Source organism: Notolepis coatsorum, assembly GCF_963971535.1.
Source record: "Notolepis coatsorum genome assembly, chromosome: 14".
Lineage (NCBI taxonomy): Eukaryota > Metazoa > Chordata > Actinopteri > Aulopiformes > Paralepididae > Notolepis > Notolepis coatsorum.
The window spans coordinates 77,995,849-78,016,231 of NC_140178.1; the positions used below are offsets into that span (position 1 = coordinate 77,995,849).

General features: G+C 42.8%; 1 protein-coding gene across 1 annotated transcript in view; it reads left to right on the forward strand.

Moving 5' to 3' along the window:
- The window catches only part of tnrc6c1 (trinucleotide repeat containing adaptor 6C1), a 232,364-nt gene that overhangs the window by 204,035 nt on the left and 7,946 nt on the right, over window positions 1-20,383 (forward strand). The window contains exons 15-20 of the mRNA XM_084329916.1: window positions 994-1,158; window positions 2,469-2,645; window positions 3,024-3,173; window positions 9,902-10,114; window positions 10,390-10,463; window positions 20,156-20,295. Of these exons, the coding sequence (XP_084186042.1) occupies window positions 994-1,158; window positions 2,469-2,645; window positions 3,024-3,173; window positions 9,902-10,114; window positions 10,390-10,463; window positions 20,156-20,295 (919 nt within the window). The remainder of the gene's footprint in view (window positions 1-993; window positions 1,159-2,468; window positions 2,646-3,023; window positions 3,174-9,901; window positions 10,115-10,389; window positions 10,464-20,155; window positions 20,296-20,383) is intronic.

Genomic DNA, 20,383 nt, shown 5'->3' on the forward strand with positions numbered 1-20,383 from the left:
CTTTATGCCCACCTCGCCCGAAATTAACGTTACGTTATCAGAGGCAGAGCAGAGCCATTGAGAACAGTGTGGACTGAGGAAAGGGAAATGGTGGGGGGGGGGGGGGGGGGGGGGCGTGCGTTTGGAAAGACGTCAGGAGTATATTATAGTAAACTGAGGATTACTGAGGATGGACAGATAATGTTGATATTCAAATATAAAAAAGTTTCGAGAGGAGTAGAAGTTTGAAGACAGACTAGACTACAATATGATGCGGGGGTGGTGAGTTGAAACAGTGTGTGTGATTGATTGATTGATTGATTGAAAAGTTTATTAACAGATTGCAGAATGGGTACAGTACAGCTCAATACATACAATTGTTAAGGGGGTGCAGACCAGAGAAAGACTTGTCTTGTTTACATCAGGGTCCCCCATTTTCAATTCATCATAACATAATATGATGTGTCCCGACCCCACTTCTATGTTTCAATAAATTATTTGCATTTAAAACTATTAACACTGACTCATTCCTTCAGTCCACTCAAAATTATGCTAATATTCCTTATGTTGTTTATGATATTAATTTAAAATAGCATATGAGAGTATTATAGTAATAATAACACATGGCGATATACTAAAAAGCTATTTATAATTTTTGGCTAGTAAAAATTCTGCCTGGCTGGTAGTTTTTAAAATCTACCAGGTATGTCAAAAAGTTAAGTTTGTTCCCTGACCGGAAGTTAGGAACCGGTTCCTATTAGAACCGGTTTTCGGTGCCCAACCCTAGTATAGGAGTGGTTATTGGCTAGGTCAGATATGAGGCAGACCTGTATAGGAGCGGTTATTGGCTAGGTCAGATACAAGGCAGACCTGTATAGGAGTGGTTATTGGCTAGGTCAGATACAAGGCAGACCTGTATAGGAGCGGACCGAGTGGTTATTGGCTAGGTCAGATATGAGGCAGACCTGTATAGGAGCGGTTATTGGCTAACGCATGTATCGTGTCCCCTCTCAGCTGGACTAAATCCAAACATGAATGTAAACTGCATGGAGGTCGGGGGACTGTCCATGAAGGAGCCCCCCCAGCAACAGTCCCGCCTATCACAGTGGACGCACCCCAACCCCATGGAGAGCCTCTCCGGAAACTCCTCTCCTTTAGAACCCAACCTGGGCAAACACGGTGAGGAAGAAAACGGGAATGCTGGGAAATGGAGTGTTCCCGCAGTCAATATTAGAAAAGGATTTGTTGTAAACGGTATAAAAAGTTGTGTTTGTCATGGCTGTTGGTTGCCTTGTTACACAACAATAAGACAATGTTCTCTGATTCTCAATACAATACGAATACCTAGGGATGCCCCCCGGACCCCGGTTCTAAACGCTAACCGGTACTAAATTATGCAAACTATCTCTCCTATCTCTGTCTGCACGAGAAGCGAGCCGCAGCGAGCCATTACACACACTCGCCGCGAGCCGCTCACACTCACACATACACATACGGGTACTTAAGGAAGGTGCTGTCCGTGGCTCTGTGCTGAAACGTGCAGCACACAGACAGCTCTGCATGTGCTCGTTAGCTACGGAGCTAACAGAGTGTACCATCCAGCAACACTGGAAACCGAGTAACGTTAACGGTAGTCTAGGAGCGGATTAGCTACGGAGCTAACAGAGTGTACCATCCAGCAACACTGGAAACGGAGTAACGTTAACGTTATGTCGAGTTCATACTACACTACATGTATGAACTCGACATAACTTTAGCGTTACTCCGTTTCCATGAAGTGTTTAATTATCAGCAATCTGTTCTGTTGTTGAAATTTTTACGTTAAGTTAGGTATCCGACGCACCGGATATGCGAGGACAGGAAGCCGTCATGAAATCGTTGTAGTCATATTGTAGTCTTTTAGTCTTATTAACTAAAAGATTTTAACTAAATAAAAAGTAGCAGCACTATTGCATAACTGAGTCATGTTTGCTATGTATTTCTTTCTTTAGGGGAGTAGTTTGTTTCACAGTTTTAGCATGATGTCTTATAGATGGCCAGGTTAAACACAGGTTTTAGTTTTTTTAAGAGGGGGGGTTTGATTTGATTTGATTGAAGTTTATTTCAAATATGCAACACAACAAACGAATATCAAGTACAGATATAGCCTTAAGCAGTTCAAATAATAAATGTGTAAATTTGTATTTGTATTTACATATATTTAAATAATAATAATCTAAAAGAACCGATACGAGTATCGATAAAGTACCGAACCGTTAAGCAGTATCGATAAAATCCTAACGATACCCATCCCTACGAATACCACATAAGAGATTGGTTTAGATAAGGACAATATTTAGGCTATACATGTTCTGTTATTCTCTTGTCATCATGGTGTTGAAAATCATGCCGTTGGTCTTTTCAAACCCTGTGGTAAAACGTATTCCTGTGATAAGCCCATATCTTTCAAGCTCACTAAGTGGTTTGAGGTGTTGTGTCTCCCCTGCCAGGTTCCAGCCTGGGCCCCCCCGGGAAAGCGCCCCAGCTGGAGGACTCATACAGCCCCTACAACCTGATGTCCAGCTCCGAGTCCCCCTCCAGCCCCCTGGTGCCCCCCGACAGCTGGGGCCAGGGCAAGAGCAGCAACGACAAGATGGCCAACGGGACCAACATCAACTGGCCACCAGGTCAGGACCACGTTGGCAGCTGTTATCAAGTTGTGTTGGTTCGGTTTAGTCCACATTAGTTCATTCATAAGTACAGGATAGGCATGTGATTGACTTGTGGTTTCAGTGAAATTGGGAGCATCTTCATTCAAAACTCACTTGTCACCTGCACTTGTGCTCATGGATACAAGTCACCATGCCTTAATTTTACTGGCATGTGGCCTAAAAACACAGTAAAATCCACACCGTCCGGTAAAGAATGCGGTCAAAACAGTATTTCTTATTTATTTGTATTAAGGTTATATCACTCACCCCCAGCTGGACGTTCACTCTTGATTATGAGCTGTGATACTGTGATAAAGACCCGACTAACACACTCATGTTGTTGCGTGTGTCCAGAGTTCTGCCCGGGCGTTCCCTGGAAGGGCCTCCAGAACATCGACCCTGAGACGGACCCCAACGCCACCCCAGGCAGCGTGCCCAGCGGCCCCACCATCAACACCAACATCCAGGACGTCAACCGCTACCTGCTCCGGGACAGGAGTGGAGGTAAGGAGAAGGGGCTCGAGGAGCGAGAGCTGGCAAGGAAGATGAGGGGAAGAGAGGAGCATGTTCGGGAATATGGAGGAGTGGCGTATACAGATTTGAGAACATCTGTGCTATGGTCCACACCACATAACTATTAATAGCACAGTGGTCTTAAGAGACACGTTTTGAATATGTGTAGGTTCATCAGAGAAAGCCTGCTTCTTATTCTTTTGTGTTTTTTCCCCACTCTAAGCTGCCTCTGTAGTCATTGTCACTTAAAAAAGAAATGATATGGCTTGCTGTGTCATCACTTGTATTCCTTCTTTTTCCTTTTATTCCATTTTTTCTCACTCTGCTTTCCTCCTTAATTGTCTTGTCTTTGTGTTGCTGGCGTCGGCTTAGGCTCCTCCCCCACCTCATCTCAGAACGAGGCACTGCCCCCCTCCACTGATTGGCCAGTCAGTGCCTACTCTAGCTCGTTCAGTCTGTCGCCCCCGGAGGCGGACGATGCAGGTACATAGTCTGTCCCCACCCTTACCTTCCCGTTTGCAGTGGCTCATCCACTACAGAACCACATTATCCCCTGTCTCCCGTTTGCAGTGGCTCATCCGCTACAGAACCACATTATCCCCTGTCTCCCGTTTGCAGTGGTACATCCGCTACAGAACCACATTATCCCTTGTCTCCCGTTTGCAGTGGCACATCCGCTACAGAACCACATTATCCCCTGTCTCCCGTTTGCAGTGGCACATCCGCTACAGAACCACATTATCCCTTGTCTCCCGTTTGCAGTGGCACATCCGCTACAGAACCACATTATCCCTTGTCTCCCGTTTGCAGTGGCACATCCTCTACAGAACCACATTATCCCTTGTCTCCCGTTTGCAGTGGCACATCCGCTACAGAACCACATTATCCCCTGTCTCCCGCTTGCAGTGGCTCATCCGCTACAGAACCACATTATCCCCTGTCCTTCCCCTCTCCCTGCTCTGGAACCTCTTCCACCAAACCCATTCTAGTCATTGCATCCGTTTATGTACAGCCACGTTTTGGGTGTCCTCCCCTCAACTGTGCCTCATCAGGGTGGGAAATTAACACCTGATAAAAGGTTGTTTAGGTTGTTTGTCATGGCTGTTGGTTGCCTTGTTAGTTACACAACAATAAGACAATGTTCTCCAATTCTCAATACTATACCAATACCACATAAGAGATTGGTTTAGGACAATATGTAGGCTACGCATTAATCAAATGTTCCCTAAAAGGAACAGTTATTCTCTTGTCATCATGGTGTTGAAAATCATGCCGTTGGTCTTTTCAAACCCTTGCCTCTCATCATGGTGGGAAATTAACACCTGCCAAATGCGGATGATTTTGAGCGATGTTCAGCTGGTGACATCATTAAACCTAGTGGCCAGTGAACAAAGTTGACCCCACAAAAAAAAACATGCACTGTCGGTGTCTGGTATAAGTATATAATATAAGTGCTCTCTCTGTTTTACGTCTGAAGCTCAGTTGCTTGAAAGAGTGAACCCTCGCGGCTTGTGCGTTCACATCTGCAATCCGTCATTTCCTTAGCACACAGAGTGCATAATATCTGGGATTTATCAACAGTTCAGGTAACAGAAGAGATGAGGGGGAAAGGTGACGCTAGATTTGTAATTTCCACGTCTAAACTAACGATGATCCCTCCTGCAAGCATGGGAATAAAACAAAATGGTGGCAAGTTGTGATCTGACCAGACTTACTTTGTCCATCATCCAGTTGAACTAATAGCTAACCAGTTTGGTCTCAGATTGCTAGGTACTCGGATCACAGCGGCGGTTTCATCAAACTAAGATAAGATATTCCTTTATTGATCCCCCTGGGGAAATCCAGGTGTCATAGCAGCATGGGGGAGGGGAGGTACAACTATGGGCATGGTAATAGTAGAAGACATAAATATATTCCTAGACACTCGAGTTCTGCTGCCGTTAGTGACATTAGTACCATTAGTAACGGTAGTAACTACTAACATTGCAGCTGCCCCAGTAGACAGATATACTTGGGAATGGGGAGCAAAAAGCTCAATGATTAATAGCTTTAAAGTCCCCATGAAACGGCAGAATACTACTTGATTCCACATATGTAGACATTTCCTTAAAAAAAACGAAAGCTAGGGAGGGACTTGTCATGTAATGTATATTGATTGAATGTTGCATTACATTCAACCCATTAGCTAGCAACGTTACGCAATATTAGTAACATTAGCTAGCAAGCTAACATTGAATTTTTTTTCAGTTTAGTTAAAGAGTCAGAGTGCTGCTTAGTTACAATGTGCTGTAAATGTCTAGAAATCATTTAATTGGATGCGGAATTAGTATACGTCCCTGTGTGCATGATGACTCATCAACGTTTTTTATCGTTTTCGAGGACAAACTCTAAAATACCATTAACTCAATCAGTGCCAGCCATTGGACGCGGACCGCTGTAGCTGGGCCAAGCGTTAAAAGATACGACTGCGTGACCTTGTTTGTAGAGCTAAATCTATATTCTATATTATAGCCATGGATACAATATTATAGTAATTTGACACTGTGTTTCTTCTTCTTCAAGATGCAAAAAAGATATAATTTTTCCATGCATACGTTCCCGTGTTATACCGTGGTGAATATAAGTATGGTTTTACAGCGGTATGGTGTCATTCCTGAAAGGCTGCGTAATAGCCATATAGGCCAATTCTACTATTTGCGTTGGCGTTTCTTGCCTATACACGCTAGGGCTGCACGATTTTGGGAAATAATCTAATTGCGATTTTTCTGACAGATATTGCGATTGCGATTAAATTTGTGATTATAATTATTTTAAGCAGCCCCACAGAGGTTTATTGTCAAATGCGGCTTGCATCTGGCCTACGCGGTGGGTCTTTTCAGGACACCGAGCCTAAAAATTTTTCTTTTTACCTGGGAATCGATACCGGTACCCAACGGTACCTTTTTTTTCTGTATTTTACTCTCCCTCTCTGAAGTCTAAACTTCACAACACACAATCTAAAACCCCTTACCTCCCTCTCCCAAACCGATCTTGTATTTCAATGGGACTTCCTGGTTAAATACATTTAAAATGTAAAATAAAAAATAAAAAAATATTTGCGCTTTGATAATTGCATCATTCCAAATCGCGATTTTGATTAAAAAAAAACGATTAATCGTGCAGCCCTAATACACGCTAGTATTCCCGAATCAAATCTATACAGTAGGTATTATGTTTGCTCATGAATGCATTAAAGGGGGGGGGGTCGTTTCTGATTATTGATTACCAGTAACGGCATTAGTATTGAATGCTAAAAATGCTGATCAGCTGTATCGGTATGAAAACCTTGCACAATCAAGCCAGAATTTACGTCAGATGATCCTTACCTTTGATCGGGAGTATTCCAAAAATAATATTCCAATTGTTTGATCGATATCTGCTCCATCCGATTTCCATTTGGCCCACGACATAACCAACCACAGCATATGCATCGGATGTCCCGTAGACGTTTGGATGCGACCGATTGAACCTCTAGCCTTGCCGTCTACTGAAAATCTGTGAAAAAAAAAAACGTTCAGTGTAACACAGGGTCTGGAACAGGGTTTACTGCAGCTCGATACCGCCACCTGGGAGAATCTGGCCGGTACTGCACCCTCGGCATCGCAGTAGGCCTTCTAACGGCAACATACGGTCCCTGGCATTGAATAGGATATTAAAATAGAAAAAAAAGAAAAACTAACCAAAAATGTAATATTACGTGGTTGGCACCCAACGGTTGTCAGGCAAACACGTAATATTACGCGAATGGCCCCAATTGAGTTAAGAATACCTACAAAACAACCTTTTGTCATTGTTGGGACAGATACTGGTGACAAACAGTGGAAGGCATATGTGATAAAAGACAGATTTTGATTTCATGGGGCCTTTAAGAATACAAACCAATTCTTAGCATTCATCTTTATCATATTTTCTTTAACCATTGAGTGAAAAGGTGGATCAGTAAGTACATTTCCCACCCTGCCTCTCATCCAGTGCCCCCTAGTGGTGTTAGTCATGTAGCTCTCTACTCCCTGGTGGTGTTAGTCATGTACCTCTCTACTCCCTGGTGGTGTTAGTCATGTACCTCTCTACTCCCTGGTGGTGTTAGTCATGTACCTCTCTACTCCCTGGTGGTGTTAGTCATGTACCTCTACTCCCTGGTGGTGTTAGTCATGTACCGTAATTTTCGGACTATAAGCCGCGCCTTTTCCCCCCATTTTTCGACCCTGCGGCTTATATAACGGTGCGGCTTATGTGACTCGACGTGACCAAACCAGAAAATGTAAACATCGAAATATTGCTTTTTTGACTGCATTGAAATGTTATTTATCTGTTCCCTATTTGCTAAACTTAATACAACTTGTAAATGAGTTAATTCTTGTTATTTGTCCGACAGTATTGTGTCCCAATGCTAATTACATATGGTAATTAAACATTAAAACACCTGCGGCTTATAGTCCAGTGCGGCTTATATATGTACACATCATTCAATTTAGCTGCTGCGGCTTATATTCAGGTGCGGCTTATAGTGCGAAGATTACGGTACCTCTCTACTCCCTGGTGGTGTTAGTCATGTACCTCTCTACTCCCTGGTGGTGTTAGTCATGTACCTCTCTACTCCCTGGTGGTGTTAGTCATGTACCTCTCTACTCCCTGGTGATGTTAGTCATGTACCTCTCTACTCCCTGGTGGTGTTAGTCTGTGTACCTTTTTGACAGCATGCCGGCATTCCGTAATCCGAGACATGACATGTAACTAGGGATGTCCGATATTATCGGCCTACCGATATTATCGGCCGATATTGGCATTAAAATGTGATATTGGAAAATATCGGTATCTGTTTTCAAAAAAAAATTAAAACATTTATTTTTATTTATTTTTTTACATTTTCTATAACCTTTATTTACCCAGGCAAGCAAGTAAGAACACATTTTATTTATTGTCAAAAGTATGCATAATGTTGTGTTAATTCCACAACAAGAGATATGTAATGTTAATTACCTGAAATTATTCCGTTTTTTGCGGGGGGAAACCCTGCATATATCGGTATCGGTTGATATCGGTTGATATCGGTATCGGAAATTAAGAGTTGGACAATATCGGTATCGGTAAAAAAGCCACTATCGAGCATCCCTACATGTAACATGACAAAACATTGTTGCTTTTTATTGCTTGATGCTGTGGAGCAAACGGAGAGTAAGAATTCCATTGTACTTGTTGCATAATGGAAAATAAAACTATCTCTGAACACAACGGCACCATCATCTTCTTATCAACCGGGAAATGCTCACGTGAAAATCATATTCTGCTGCTTTTGTATATAAGATATATATATTTGTTCTTAATTGCTTGCCTGGATAAATAAAGGTTAAATAAATATATATATTTAATATAAATAAAATAAAATATTCAAAAATAAATCTAGTGATCTATGCATGAACATGATTATTTTTAGTTACAGTAACATTGTGTTGCTAAGCATGGCTGTACTTATAGGTGAAGTATTTCCAATGTTTGCTATTTGGTTGGTATCTTGTTTGTGGCCCAACGAGCAAGAGTGAACATGGAATACTTAACCTGCAAACATCAGACTGTTCTGACGGCACAGTGTTAATGGAACTAAGAGATTACATTCAAATGTTTTTAATTTATAGGTATATCAACGACAATATGAGGTTCACTATATAAACAGGTGCCAGAGAGCTGTAGACCAGAAGAAGCCGTTTGTCCCTTTTGTATGCCGTATGTCCCTTTTACATTGATTCGGCAACAAAACTACCTCCGCTGCCAGGACAACAATACCCCCCCCCCCCCATTCTGTGTTCATACCTTTTTTACAGAACGAGGCGGAATGACTGCGAGACATTCCCGCCTTGAACAGTCTGTTTAAAAGGGGCTTGTGACTGTGACAGACATGGACTTTGCCTCTAACCCACTGATCCGCTGTAGTGCAGCCCTAACTGCACGCTGTGGTCCGTCTCTCTCTCTCACATTCACCTGTGTTGAGACTTTGCTGAGTTTAACTCATGTTAAGTGCGAAGCAGTGGAATGAATGCTCTAAATGTTTGGGGGGAGGGGGCAGGGGGGGCTGTTCTTTTTAGCATCCTTAGTTGTAAAGGGTTGGTGTGGTGTATTTGCATCCCCAGTTGTAAAGGGTTGGTGTGGTGTATTTGCATCCCTAGTTGTAAAGGGTTGGTGTGGTGTATTTGCATCCCCAGTTGTAAAGGGTTGGTGTGGTGTATTTGCATCCCTAGTTGTAAAGGGTTGGTGTGGTGTATTTGCATCCCCAGTTGTAAAGGGTTGGTGTGATATATTTGCATCCCTAGTTGTAAAGGGTTGGTGTGATGTATTTGCATCCCTAGTTGTAAAGGGTTGGTGTGATGTATTTGCATCCCCAGTTGTAAAGGGTTGGTGTGATGTATTTGCATCCCTAGTTGTAAAGGGTTGGTGTTATGTATTTGCATCCCCAGTTGTAAAGGGTTGGTGTGGTGTATTTGCATCCCTAGTTCTCCCATCCCATAGAAACAGATGAAAGTTATTTTATATCGTATAGTACATTATCTGATTAATGTGAACCCTTAAACAGCATTTCAGATCTAGATATATAGTATGCATTGTGTCACATAGGACCCTCCCTCCATACTAGCCCAACTCTTATCTGTCCCAGAAGCCAACCCCATTCTGCCTCCTCCCCACCTCAGGTAAACTGGCGGACATGAAGTCCACCTGGTCCCCGGGGCCCATCTCCCACAGCCAGGCCTCGCTGTCCCACGAGCTGTGGAAGGTCCCCCAGGGCCGCACCAGCAGCACGGCCCCCTCCCGCCCCCCGCCTGGCCTCACCAACACCAAGCCCTCCACCTGGGGCGGGAACTCCCTGGGCCTGGCCCAAGGCTGGAGCAGCTCCTATACCTCAGGTGACCACAGTGGCAACACACTCTCTAGCTTGAGAATTCATGGATTCTGCACCATGTCTAGGGTTATGTTGCTGTGTTTGATGTGGTCTGGCTTATAGCACGGCCCTGTTGATGTATGATCGGGCAGGGCTGCCAAGGCCTCAAGAAAACTCTCCATTGTGGCAGCCCCTTGATCAACTGACATAGGAATTGTACACCACACATTCAGTCATTGTAACTGGTTTCCGTGTTTAGGCAGGTGGGTAAAAGATGAACTTTCTCTCTGCCTCATCCAGCAGGTACCACCTGGAGCACTGACAGCTCCACCAGGACCAGTAGCTCGCTAGTACTGAGGAACCTCACTCCACAGGTACCTTTGAACAGCTTGGCTTGCATGAAATCAAATGCAGTCCATTTAGAACAGGGGTAGGCAACCCTAGGCACGCGTGCCTGCATAGGCACGCGGGGGCATTTGCATAGGCACAGGGGGCAGCAATAAAAAAAAAAAAAAAAAAAATTGCTTTGAAATATTATAGTGAACTATTTTGCACTGTTGTCGCATTTATCTTGTTGAAATCCTCCCAAAGGTTCTTTTTACTTCCACATATTTAATTGGAGACCCTTTATTTGTTTATTATTTCAATTTAGCTGGAAATACATTGCTACATCATTCAGTAACATTTGCAGAGCCTTATAACAAAAACATTATTACGGTCACCATTGTGACCAGTGGGATTAATCAACAAATTGTATTATTTATTTTTCTATTTCATTGAACATTGCACATGTTAAAAGCCATTTTTTTACTCAAAATGTGAGTATTACCAAGTCAACTTGTGTTCTTAAAACAATGACAACACGTTTTATTAGGTTGAAATAATGTGGTTGTGTACTTATTTTTCTGTTAACGTATTATGGATTGAAAACTGAAAACCTTAATGCACAGTAACTGAACTCAATATTTTTAAGTTCTGGTAACTAATAATTTTTTTTTTACAGTGTAGTCTTGCGATCAATCAAAACTTATTTACACGATATACCTCACATTCACCCTCCATTCACATCCTGGTGTTCTCCTGGTGTTCTCCATTAGGCTTGTAGGTGGAGCTATGACAGCACACGTACAGTACACACACCGATGGTGTGTGATGTGTCCAAAAATGAATGGGCAAATGTGAGTGAAATGGTCACACTGTATGCAGCTGTTTGTCTGCATTGCATTCCCCCCCCCCAACTCAGATTTCATAATAATATTGTTAATAATAACAATAACAATAATGAAATAATGTAAAAATTATCATTAAAAAGACCTGATTATGAGAAATAAAAATTACGATGCATGGAATATTGTTGAGGCACACTAGTTACAACTATATTTCAAACAGGCACTCCATGTCAAAAAGGTTGCTGACCCCTGATTTAGAATGTCTGCGTTGTCAAGTTGAAGCCGTCCATAGTGGGTTTTATTGTCCGTATAATCCCACTAATTTCCCCAAAAACAGTCTCAAATGAATTTGATCTGAGAGTTGTTGGGAGTTGGAGTTTGAATTTGTCCACAGCATGATGTCTTTCAGAGGACATATATTCCAGGATGTGTTATGCCACTTGATAAAATGATGAAGAAAATGTAAAAAGAAAATAATGTGGCCTAAAGCTTCACTTAGGGATACTGCCGGGAAAATACAGCCTTCAAGTCAGTAAATTATTGTATAGACTTAATACAGTGAATAGGACTTTTAAGGAATCAAAACAAATAATTTACAACCAAATATATAATGAACTAAACACCATGGCAAAAATCATTCTTGGGAGAATCTTCTGACATTTTTATTCAGATGCATGTATTTTTAAAGGTCCCATATTTTGCTAAATTTTTCCCTATTTGGGCAATTTACACAATTCCTGTGAGTCTATGGGACGTATCTGTAATGTTTTTTTCAATAAAATTCATTATATATTTTTAATCAAGTACTTTGGTGGGCCACGTTCTGCCCTTCCAGACTCCAAGCTGTTTTGGCTGGGCTCCGCCCATACTCACAATGCGCTTTGATTGACAGTCACCCACCTGCACTAGCAGATACGAGAGAGCGAGAGCCCAATCCCCCCCGAGTCCCAATCCCTCCCACCTTTTCTAACGCGAAGCTGCTGTCTTCTCTGACTAGTGTGTGATTGGGTTGGCTAGCGCGAGGGGACAGCTGGGATTTTTAAGCATGCTGTCGAACACTTTTGAGGAAGTGCTGAGAGTGGAACAGCTGAAGATCTCTGCTGTCGAAACCGCTTCCGCATTATTTCCACTCGCTGCTCATATAAATGTATCACAGTTGATTGTGGGCAGGCGGTGGCAGATCAGCGCCTTTTCACGTCAGCGAGCGAGTAGATTCAGAATGGTTCGTTTCAGTGGGGGAGGTTCCTGCCTCAGCTATACTGAAGAAACAGGACTGGGTAGAAATTTCACATCTAGTCAGTGTTGATACAACCCCACATTGCTAGAAAACAATGCAAACCACTGGAAAAGGCCATTTATAAGATAGTGGACCTTTAACACATTCTCAGTGCCGGCCGGATGTGCCCGAATTATGGCTTGTATGCCAGCTTTTTGGGACTGATTATGCGATATTTCATGATCTTTGCGGAGCTATTTCTATATTCTATATTATAGCTATGGGGAAATGGTTCGGCTCATTTGACAAACACTATTTGCTGTACAATATGAAAAAAAACGTTCATTTCTACATGCCTTCGTTTGTTCACAATTCCAAGCTAAACATTGTAAACATTGACTGAAATCGAGGCTCATTTCCTGGAAACTGAGTTATGCAGCGTTTTGTGCAGCATGCGCAAATCATGTTCTTTGCTCGCCTGAGACACATTATTCCCAGGTAAAACACACCACCTAGTGTTGTTTATCATTTATGAAATGCAGTAAAGCTATTATATAGGGATATCTTGATTGATTACGTTATAGACCTATATATATCTATTGCATTCGATCATGTTCAGTAATATTTACAGGTCCTAGGTGTCATGAGCACAAATATATAGTACCATTTGTCAAAAACAACATTGGAGGGGGGGAAATAAACGAATAAGCTATAATACATTGGCTGTCTGTTATTCCTGTACTGTTAGCTGTTTGAATTAGATTCTGCAAGTTCTTCATGGGCGCAACCCACATACTCAGCTGTGTTTGCTCTGCACATTTACCTATGTTCCAGTGTAGAATCGTCCATACATGGCAGGTACAGTCTGACAAGTATTCTGACATTTTTGCATTGCATTATAATGTATTCTGTATATTCTAATCTAAGACACACAAGTTATAAAAACCATTGCATTATAAAGTATTCTGTATATAATAAACAAACTTGAAGATTAACACTTTAATCGCCGGGGTTAAATTCATAATTTACCATCCCTCGCCAGCCCTATTTAACATGGAGAAGTTCCCCTTCTTTGCAGGGCTATAACTTTTTAAATTATATTGCTAAATTGCCATTATTATGGCCCATTCAATGTCCTATATGTATTGTTCAGGGTGTAGCAACGTTAAACTTTTTCATTCACATATTCATACTAAAATATGGTCTAAAGTATAAGTATGTTTTTATCGTTTTCTTGTATTTTATTTTTTTATATTATTTTTTAAACAAACATATAAACAAACATGACAACACACGATAAGATATACAAGCATTAATTGTCAGGGCACATCCAATGAGATCACATTTTAGTTAGTCGTCTTATATAAGATATACCCCTAATACCTGTTATCTAAAAAAAACCTACACACATATGCTCAGCATATGCTCAGCTTTTTATCGTTTTCTGCAGCTTTCTTCAGAACGTGATTTATAGCCCTAAATACATTATATTGATGATCAAATACAGTTTGGTAGGAATCTGTGCGAGATAAAAAAATTCAAATGGACGTGCTTCTAGAAGTTTCTACGTATCATCTGATGATGACCGGATGGGCGGGAGATCGTTTATAATTCCGTGGGCAGCGTTAGATGATTCATCCAGAGTGGGTCATATGTTCATCAGAGCAGTTAGTAAAGAACACGTTAGAATATAACGCTGAATCTTACCGTGGCTTCCTCGCACCGCTGGCAGATGAGCGTGGAACAGAATTCTTTCTATTATGGGATGTAGAAATGCCCGATCCATTTCCAGGTTGTATAATAGTATATACGTCCAAATCATGTTGTTTTTTCGAGTTATTTGCACCGATCGATGTTCACTGTATCAAGACGGAGTCTCTCTAACGATAGCGAGTGGCCGGACCACATATGGATGAGCACTACCGGTTCAAAGGTTAATATCCGGTTGGCGATCTGCTGATCGGCCACCAGATGGCGCTCTTGAATCGCTAGAGAGTTGAGAGGAGATCAGCAGTGTGTCTCAGGGCTCCGGAAAGGAAATATGATTTCGATGACAGATTTTTGAAATATTTACATCAAAGACGAGTTATGGCGTCTTCGGCAGAATGAGCATGGCTAGGAATGACGAGTTCCGGCGTTTTCGGCGGTTAAAGTGTTAAGTGAAAAAAAAATAATTACTTCACAGATGCACAGTATATGCAAATCAGCCATCAGAAACAATTCAGTTTGTGCATTTAGAACATATTTACAGTACATTTAAACATGTAAAGTGCTATAGTTTTGACCTGGCAATATGGCCATGGTCAACCACCATTCAGTTTGTGCATTATAACATATTTACAGTACATTTACTGTACTGTACAGGGCCACAGAATTAGAGATTATCCATATATCCCAGCCAGGCGTCCTAGAGCCCCACGACTGTCATTGATGTTGTGCATTACAACATATTTACAGTACATTGATACATTTACATGTAAAGTGCATTAGTTTTGACCTGGTAAAATGGCCATGGTCAACCACCATTCAGTTTGTGCATTATAACATATTTACAGTACATTTACTGTACTGTACAGGGACACAGAATTAGAGATTATTCATATATCCCAGCCAGGCGTCCTAGAGCCCCACGACTGTTATTGATGTTGTGCATTACAACATATTTACAGTACATTGATATATTTACATGTAAAGTGCGTTCGTTTTAACCTGGTAAAATGGCCATGGTCAAGATGATCACCAGCTTCCCACAGGACAATGATGAACGGTATTGACAAGCCACCATTGCTACTCTGAAAGTGGACCAAGAAAATCTCCATGTTCCAACACCTTTGTTCTGTACAAACAGTACTAACCATTCACCGTACCGTTTTATAACCTAGATTGTGAAATACTTTCACTATTTACATATTTACAAAACACTATACACTATACTACTATACACTCAGCTAGCATAACAACACATAGTACGGAGAAGTACGCATCCATCCACGTATTTCAATCTCTACCATACAAGAGAGATAATACTCAGCTAGCATAATCTCTCTTCGTATGGTAGAGATTGAAACGTGTCAAGATGCAGGGGAACTTCACACTGTATGCAGTATGTTCTCGTTCCCGTCTGGAGCCTTTCTTCTTACAGACCCGACATTCTCTCGTCGGCTGCTTCTTCTTTTCGGTGGATGCGTACTTCCTCGGAGTATGTGTTCCTATTATGCCCCCCAACCTGCCCTGCGGATCTCCCCTTGGGGCCCTGGGATCACGCTGCCTGCCACCCCCCACCTCCTCACCACCCGCCGCCGCCTCACCTGCCACTGCCGCCTCACCCCCCAATGTTGAGTCTCTTACCACACTGCTCACAAACTGTAGAAGTGTCCTGTACTGTCCTGCTGGGTGTCTGGCTCTGTACAGAACAAAGGCATTGGACATGCAGATTTTAATCAAATAGACTACAAACTTCTTGGTCCACTTTGCGGTCTTGCGAATACAGGGGTAGTATGCTATATGCTGATCCAACTTGTCAACACCGTTCATACACAGATTATAGGCCACCACACATGCCGGTTTCAGCACGGCTTCCCTCTCTCTGACCTCTCCGCCACAAGTGTGAGGCCACTAAAGTGTCCTGGTGAAAGCTGCTGATCATCTTGACAATCCTTTTGTCTCTCCAGGCCAGGACCATGACCCGTTTGTTGTGCAGGGCCAGGGTCTGACCCATCTCAAGGTCAGCAATGGTTACGTGCTTTACAAGCGCCGGTTCTCCACGGTTCTGCCTCAAGGTACCGCAGATGTGGGTCCTCAAGTGTAGGAGCCTGTCGGAGAGGGCCACAGAATTATACAAATTATCCATGTACAATTTGTAGCCCTCGCCCGCCAGACATCCTAGGAGCCCTACGACTGTCCTTAAGGTTCCCCGCGTCCCCACAGTATGGCTGTATTGAACAGCAGTAACCAGGTCACCAGTCACATAGGACGTATGACTTGATGCCATATTTGGTCGGCTTCTGGGGGTTGTAAACCCGGAACGCTAAGCGTCCACGCCAGGCCAGCATTCCCTCGTCTATACTGATGTTGCGGTTCAGTTGAAACAGCTCCTGGAAGCGCGACAAGAGGTGGTCTAGGACAGTGCGTACTTTGTACAGTGATGTCACTGACATCAATCTCCTGGTTGTCGTTGAAGTGCATGAACCTCCAAATGATCTGAAACCTGTTGCGGGACATTGTGTTGGAGAAATGGGGTGCAAAGAAAATGGAATCAGTCGACCAATACATGTGCATCGCTGGCTTCCGATCGATCCCCGTCAGGAATAATAGTCCAAAGAATCTCCGTAGCTCCTCAACAGTGACAGGCTTCCAAGTACGTAGCCTGCTACTCACCCGGCCGGGATCGATGAGGGCAATGGTCTGTTCGGCTTACAGGTGTGTTTGATGTGCGATCTGACCAAGGAACTCTTCTGTGAGAAACAGACCCAAGAAGTCAACGGGGCGGTCTGATCTGATTGTGGCCGCATCCTGCAGTGGTCCTGGTGTGGCTTCGAAATCGATCTCGGTTGGTACCCAATTGTTGCGGTGCCAGCTCTCCTGGCTCCCACTAGGAGCTGACCTGCTTCTCCGGCCTCTTCCCCGTCCCCGACCTCGACCTGTAAATTATGCAAATATTACAATAACTAACTAGTCTACCATGTACACTAGGCCTGCCGCGATAAGCAATAAATCGATTAATTGCCGCGATAATTAAAATGAATGCAATGATTTTGACGGGCGCGATTAATTGCTATTTGCGCGTTTGTTTTAATGAGGCGGAACCAGTGCCCCTTGTCAGTCACTCTCCGTGTGGGTTGGCCGCTGGCGTTACTACAGAGCACAGCACGGGACTGCTCCGTGGGGCAGTAGCAACGCCACATATTTAGCTTACCTACATTTCTCAATAGTGTTGCTCCTTTTAACCAAGTAGCGTTATTTGTAGTGTAACGTTAGAATAACACAGAATAACGTTAATACAATTACATGCATCATTGTTTACAATGAACGGGTGGGGCTAGTCAAAGCACTGGAGACGGGGACAAGTTAAACATGAATTAATTTATTATAACGGGTCGTTTTCGAGTCGTGCTGCAGTGCCTACACACCACAGCTATTCTATTATATACGGCTTTGACGCGTCCTCCTCATCGTTGATTGCCTGTAGTAGCTGCATCTAACGTTAGTAGCTAACGTTAAAACTAAAAAACACAACCAGACGAGACAAGTTGTCGGCTAGGATAATCGCAACAATACTTCCGGTCCGGTCGGTGGGCTTCAAAATAAAAGTCTTAAACCGGAAAAGACGGAGCGGTGGGCTTCAAAATAAAAGTTTTGGGAAATAAATTTCTCAAAAAAATTTTTTAACCGGTCGCAATAATATCGCTTATCGCGATATTTTCGGGGGCAATTAATCGCCCAGCAAAATTTGTTATCGTGGCAGGCCTAATGTACACCCTATACTGTAGACGCACATTCCTATAATACATAGTTAGAAACGTGTGTGAGTGAATGAGGCCTAACTTACCCCTCTGCCTAGAAGGCAATGCGTCGTCCACTGTCACATCTGGCATCGGAATCTGGCTCTGCAATAACAAAAGGCATGGTCAGCTTTGTCACCTAATGCATTTACAGTTATATCCTACATACAATGTAGGATGGTTACAAACCATATCTACAAACAGTAAACACAATTTGGTTGTGTTCTCACCTAAAATGGGCGGAGTGATGGGCCTTGCCGCGGCTCTCGCAGCCACTTCCTCATCTGACTCAATGTCAGACTCCGCGGCTCTCGCAGCCACCTCATCATCAGACTCCATGTCAGACTCCGCGGCCACATGCTCGTCGGACTCTGTGTCCGTGACTGCAATAAAACAGTCACAGTCAGCTTTATTGTCACTAATACATATGCAATGCACAAACTGAATGAGAGAGAGAGAGAGAGAGAGAGAGAGAGAGAGACTCCTGCCATATCAAACAGATAACCTATTTTGTCAAAGAAAATAACTACAAGATGCAATGCATGTAATGAAGTGATACTGTAGTGGAGAGAGAGAGAGATGCATGCTATACAATGAAATACTGTCGTGTCAATCTCCCCTATACACGCGCGCACACACACACACACACGGTAAGACAGGTCAGTGATGGGTCAGCCTTTTATCAAAAGGCATTTGATCAAAGGAACACACAACACACCTCCCCCCACTAACAAGTTACATTGGGCGCCGTCGCGCCGAGGATCAAAGGGCCCAATTAGAAAAATACAAAGAAAACTAATGCAATTTTATCTATAGATATATTAGTTGGATAAATAAGTGGATGAATTTAGGCATGCATGCATGATCATCTGCTCTGAAAACATCCTTGATGTTGTACATTAGAACTCATATCGGCTTTAGTTTACACAATTACTGGGACGTTGCATATTACCTTGATCACGACATCGACGATTGCCAGGCCAGACACCACCTTCTGATGCATGATAAACTATAATAAATGGAAGAATAACTTTAGTTAGTTGGCGAACTAACGTATTTGACAGTATGCAATACTAATATCCAATATAGTCAGTAGTTCGAAACGCTCATCATACATCGCTGTACTGCAGCGCGCCCACAGGCTAGCTTGAACGCACATGCACAATCTACAAACATTTACAACACACATGTGCTGATTTATGATTGAATTGATAGGCATCTTTACCTGGACTCGGAATCCAGTCCTCCATGTCGGACGGACCGTCGGACTCGTCAGATGTGCCGGGGAAATAATCTGCCTGCACAGCGCGCTTCCTCATGCTTCGGTGGACGCTCGTAGCAGGCGCGCTAGGCCCAGGCCACCCAGCGCGGCTGGGGCCTGCCACAGCTGGCTCGGGTTCGGTGTTGGAAGTCGTAGCAGCAACGAATGGAAGTCTTGTTTGGTGATACCTATCGTCCGCTCCCGACTTTGTCTTGTATTTCCTCTTCATGATCGAAGAAGACCTACTCTCAACTATAAACGACTATAAAAACGACTATAAATAACTACTACTGACTAGTACTACTAATTAGCACGACTAAGTACTTTCTAAAGCACTGTACTTTCTAAAGTACTGCGACTACTACTACCTATAACTACAAATAAATACTACAAATATTACAAATAATACTGCTACTACTACTAATAAAATACTATCTATACTATCTATCTATATATCAATGCTCAACGGTAATCTCTCAATAATCTCTCAATAAACTCAAACTTGCAACACCAAACACTCAGGGTTCACTGTCTGTGAACAGTTTAAATACCCAGGTGGGCAAGGCTTGACCTTTAGTATTCACCAATCCTAGCAGAGCTCTATTCATTCTATCCAATGTATCAGGTAGGCCAGCTGTGTTACACATGTGTTACAAATATAGGGAGAGACTGCCACCTAGTGGATTCGATCGGAATTGCATCTCTAATGGCCCAAAAATGTGCCAGGGAGAGGCGCATGGGTCTCTAGTATAGGAAAATCTAATAAAAGCAAAAACGAGCAAAACCAGAGAAAACTCGTGATTGGCACTGAATGAGTTAAAATATATACATTCTTTCTTTTCTTTTCTTTCAATGGTTCAGTTGCAGTTCATTTCTGTTGGGTCTCCTCACTGTGTTTTCTGCTCATGTTTTGTTCCAGATTGACGGTTCCACCCTGCGCACGCTGTGTATGCAGCACGGCCCCCTCATCACATTCCACCTCAACCTGACGCAGGGCAACGCCGTAGTGCGCTACAGCTCCAAGGACGAGGCCGCCAAGGCCCAGAAGTCCCTGCACATGTACGTCTCCAAATTATAGGCTTTTTCACTACCAATTCTATGTGCAATGAAAATCGTGTTTTTCAATGTAATTTTTTTAATTATTATT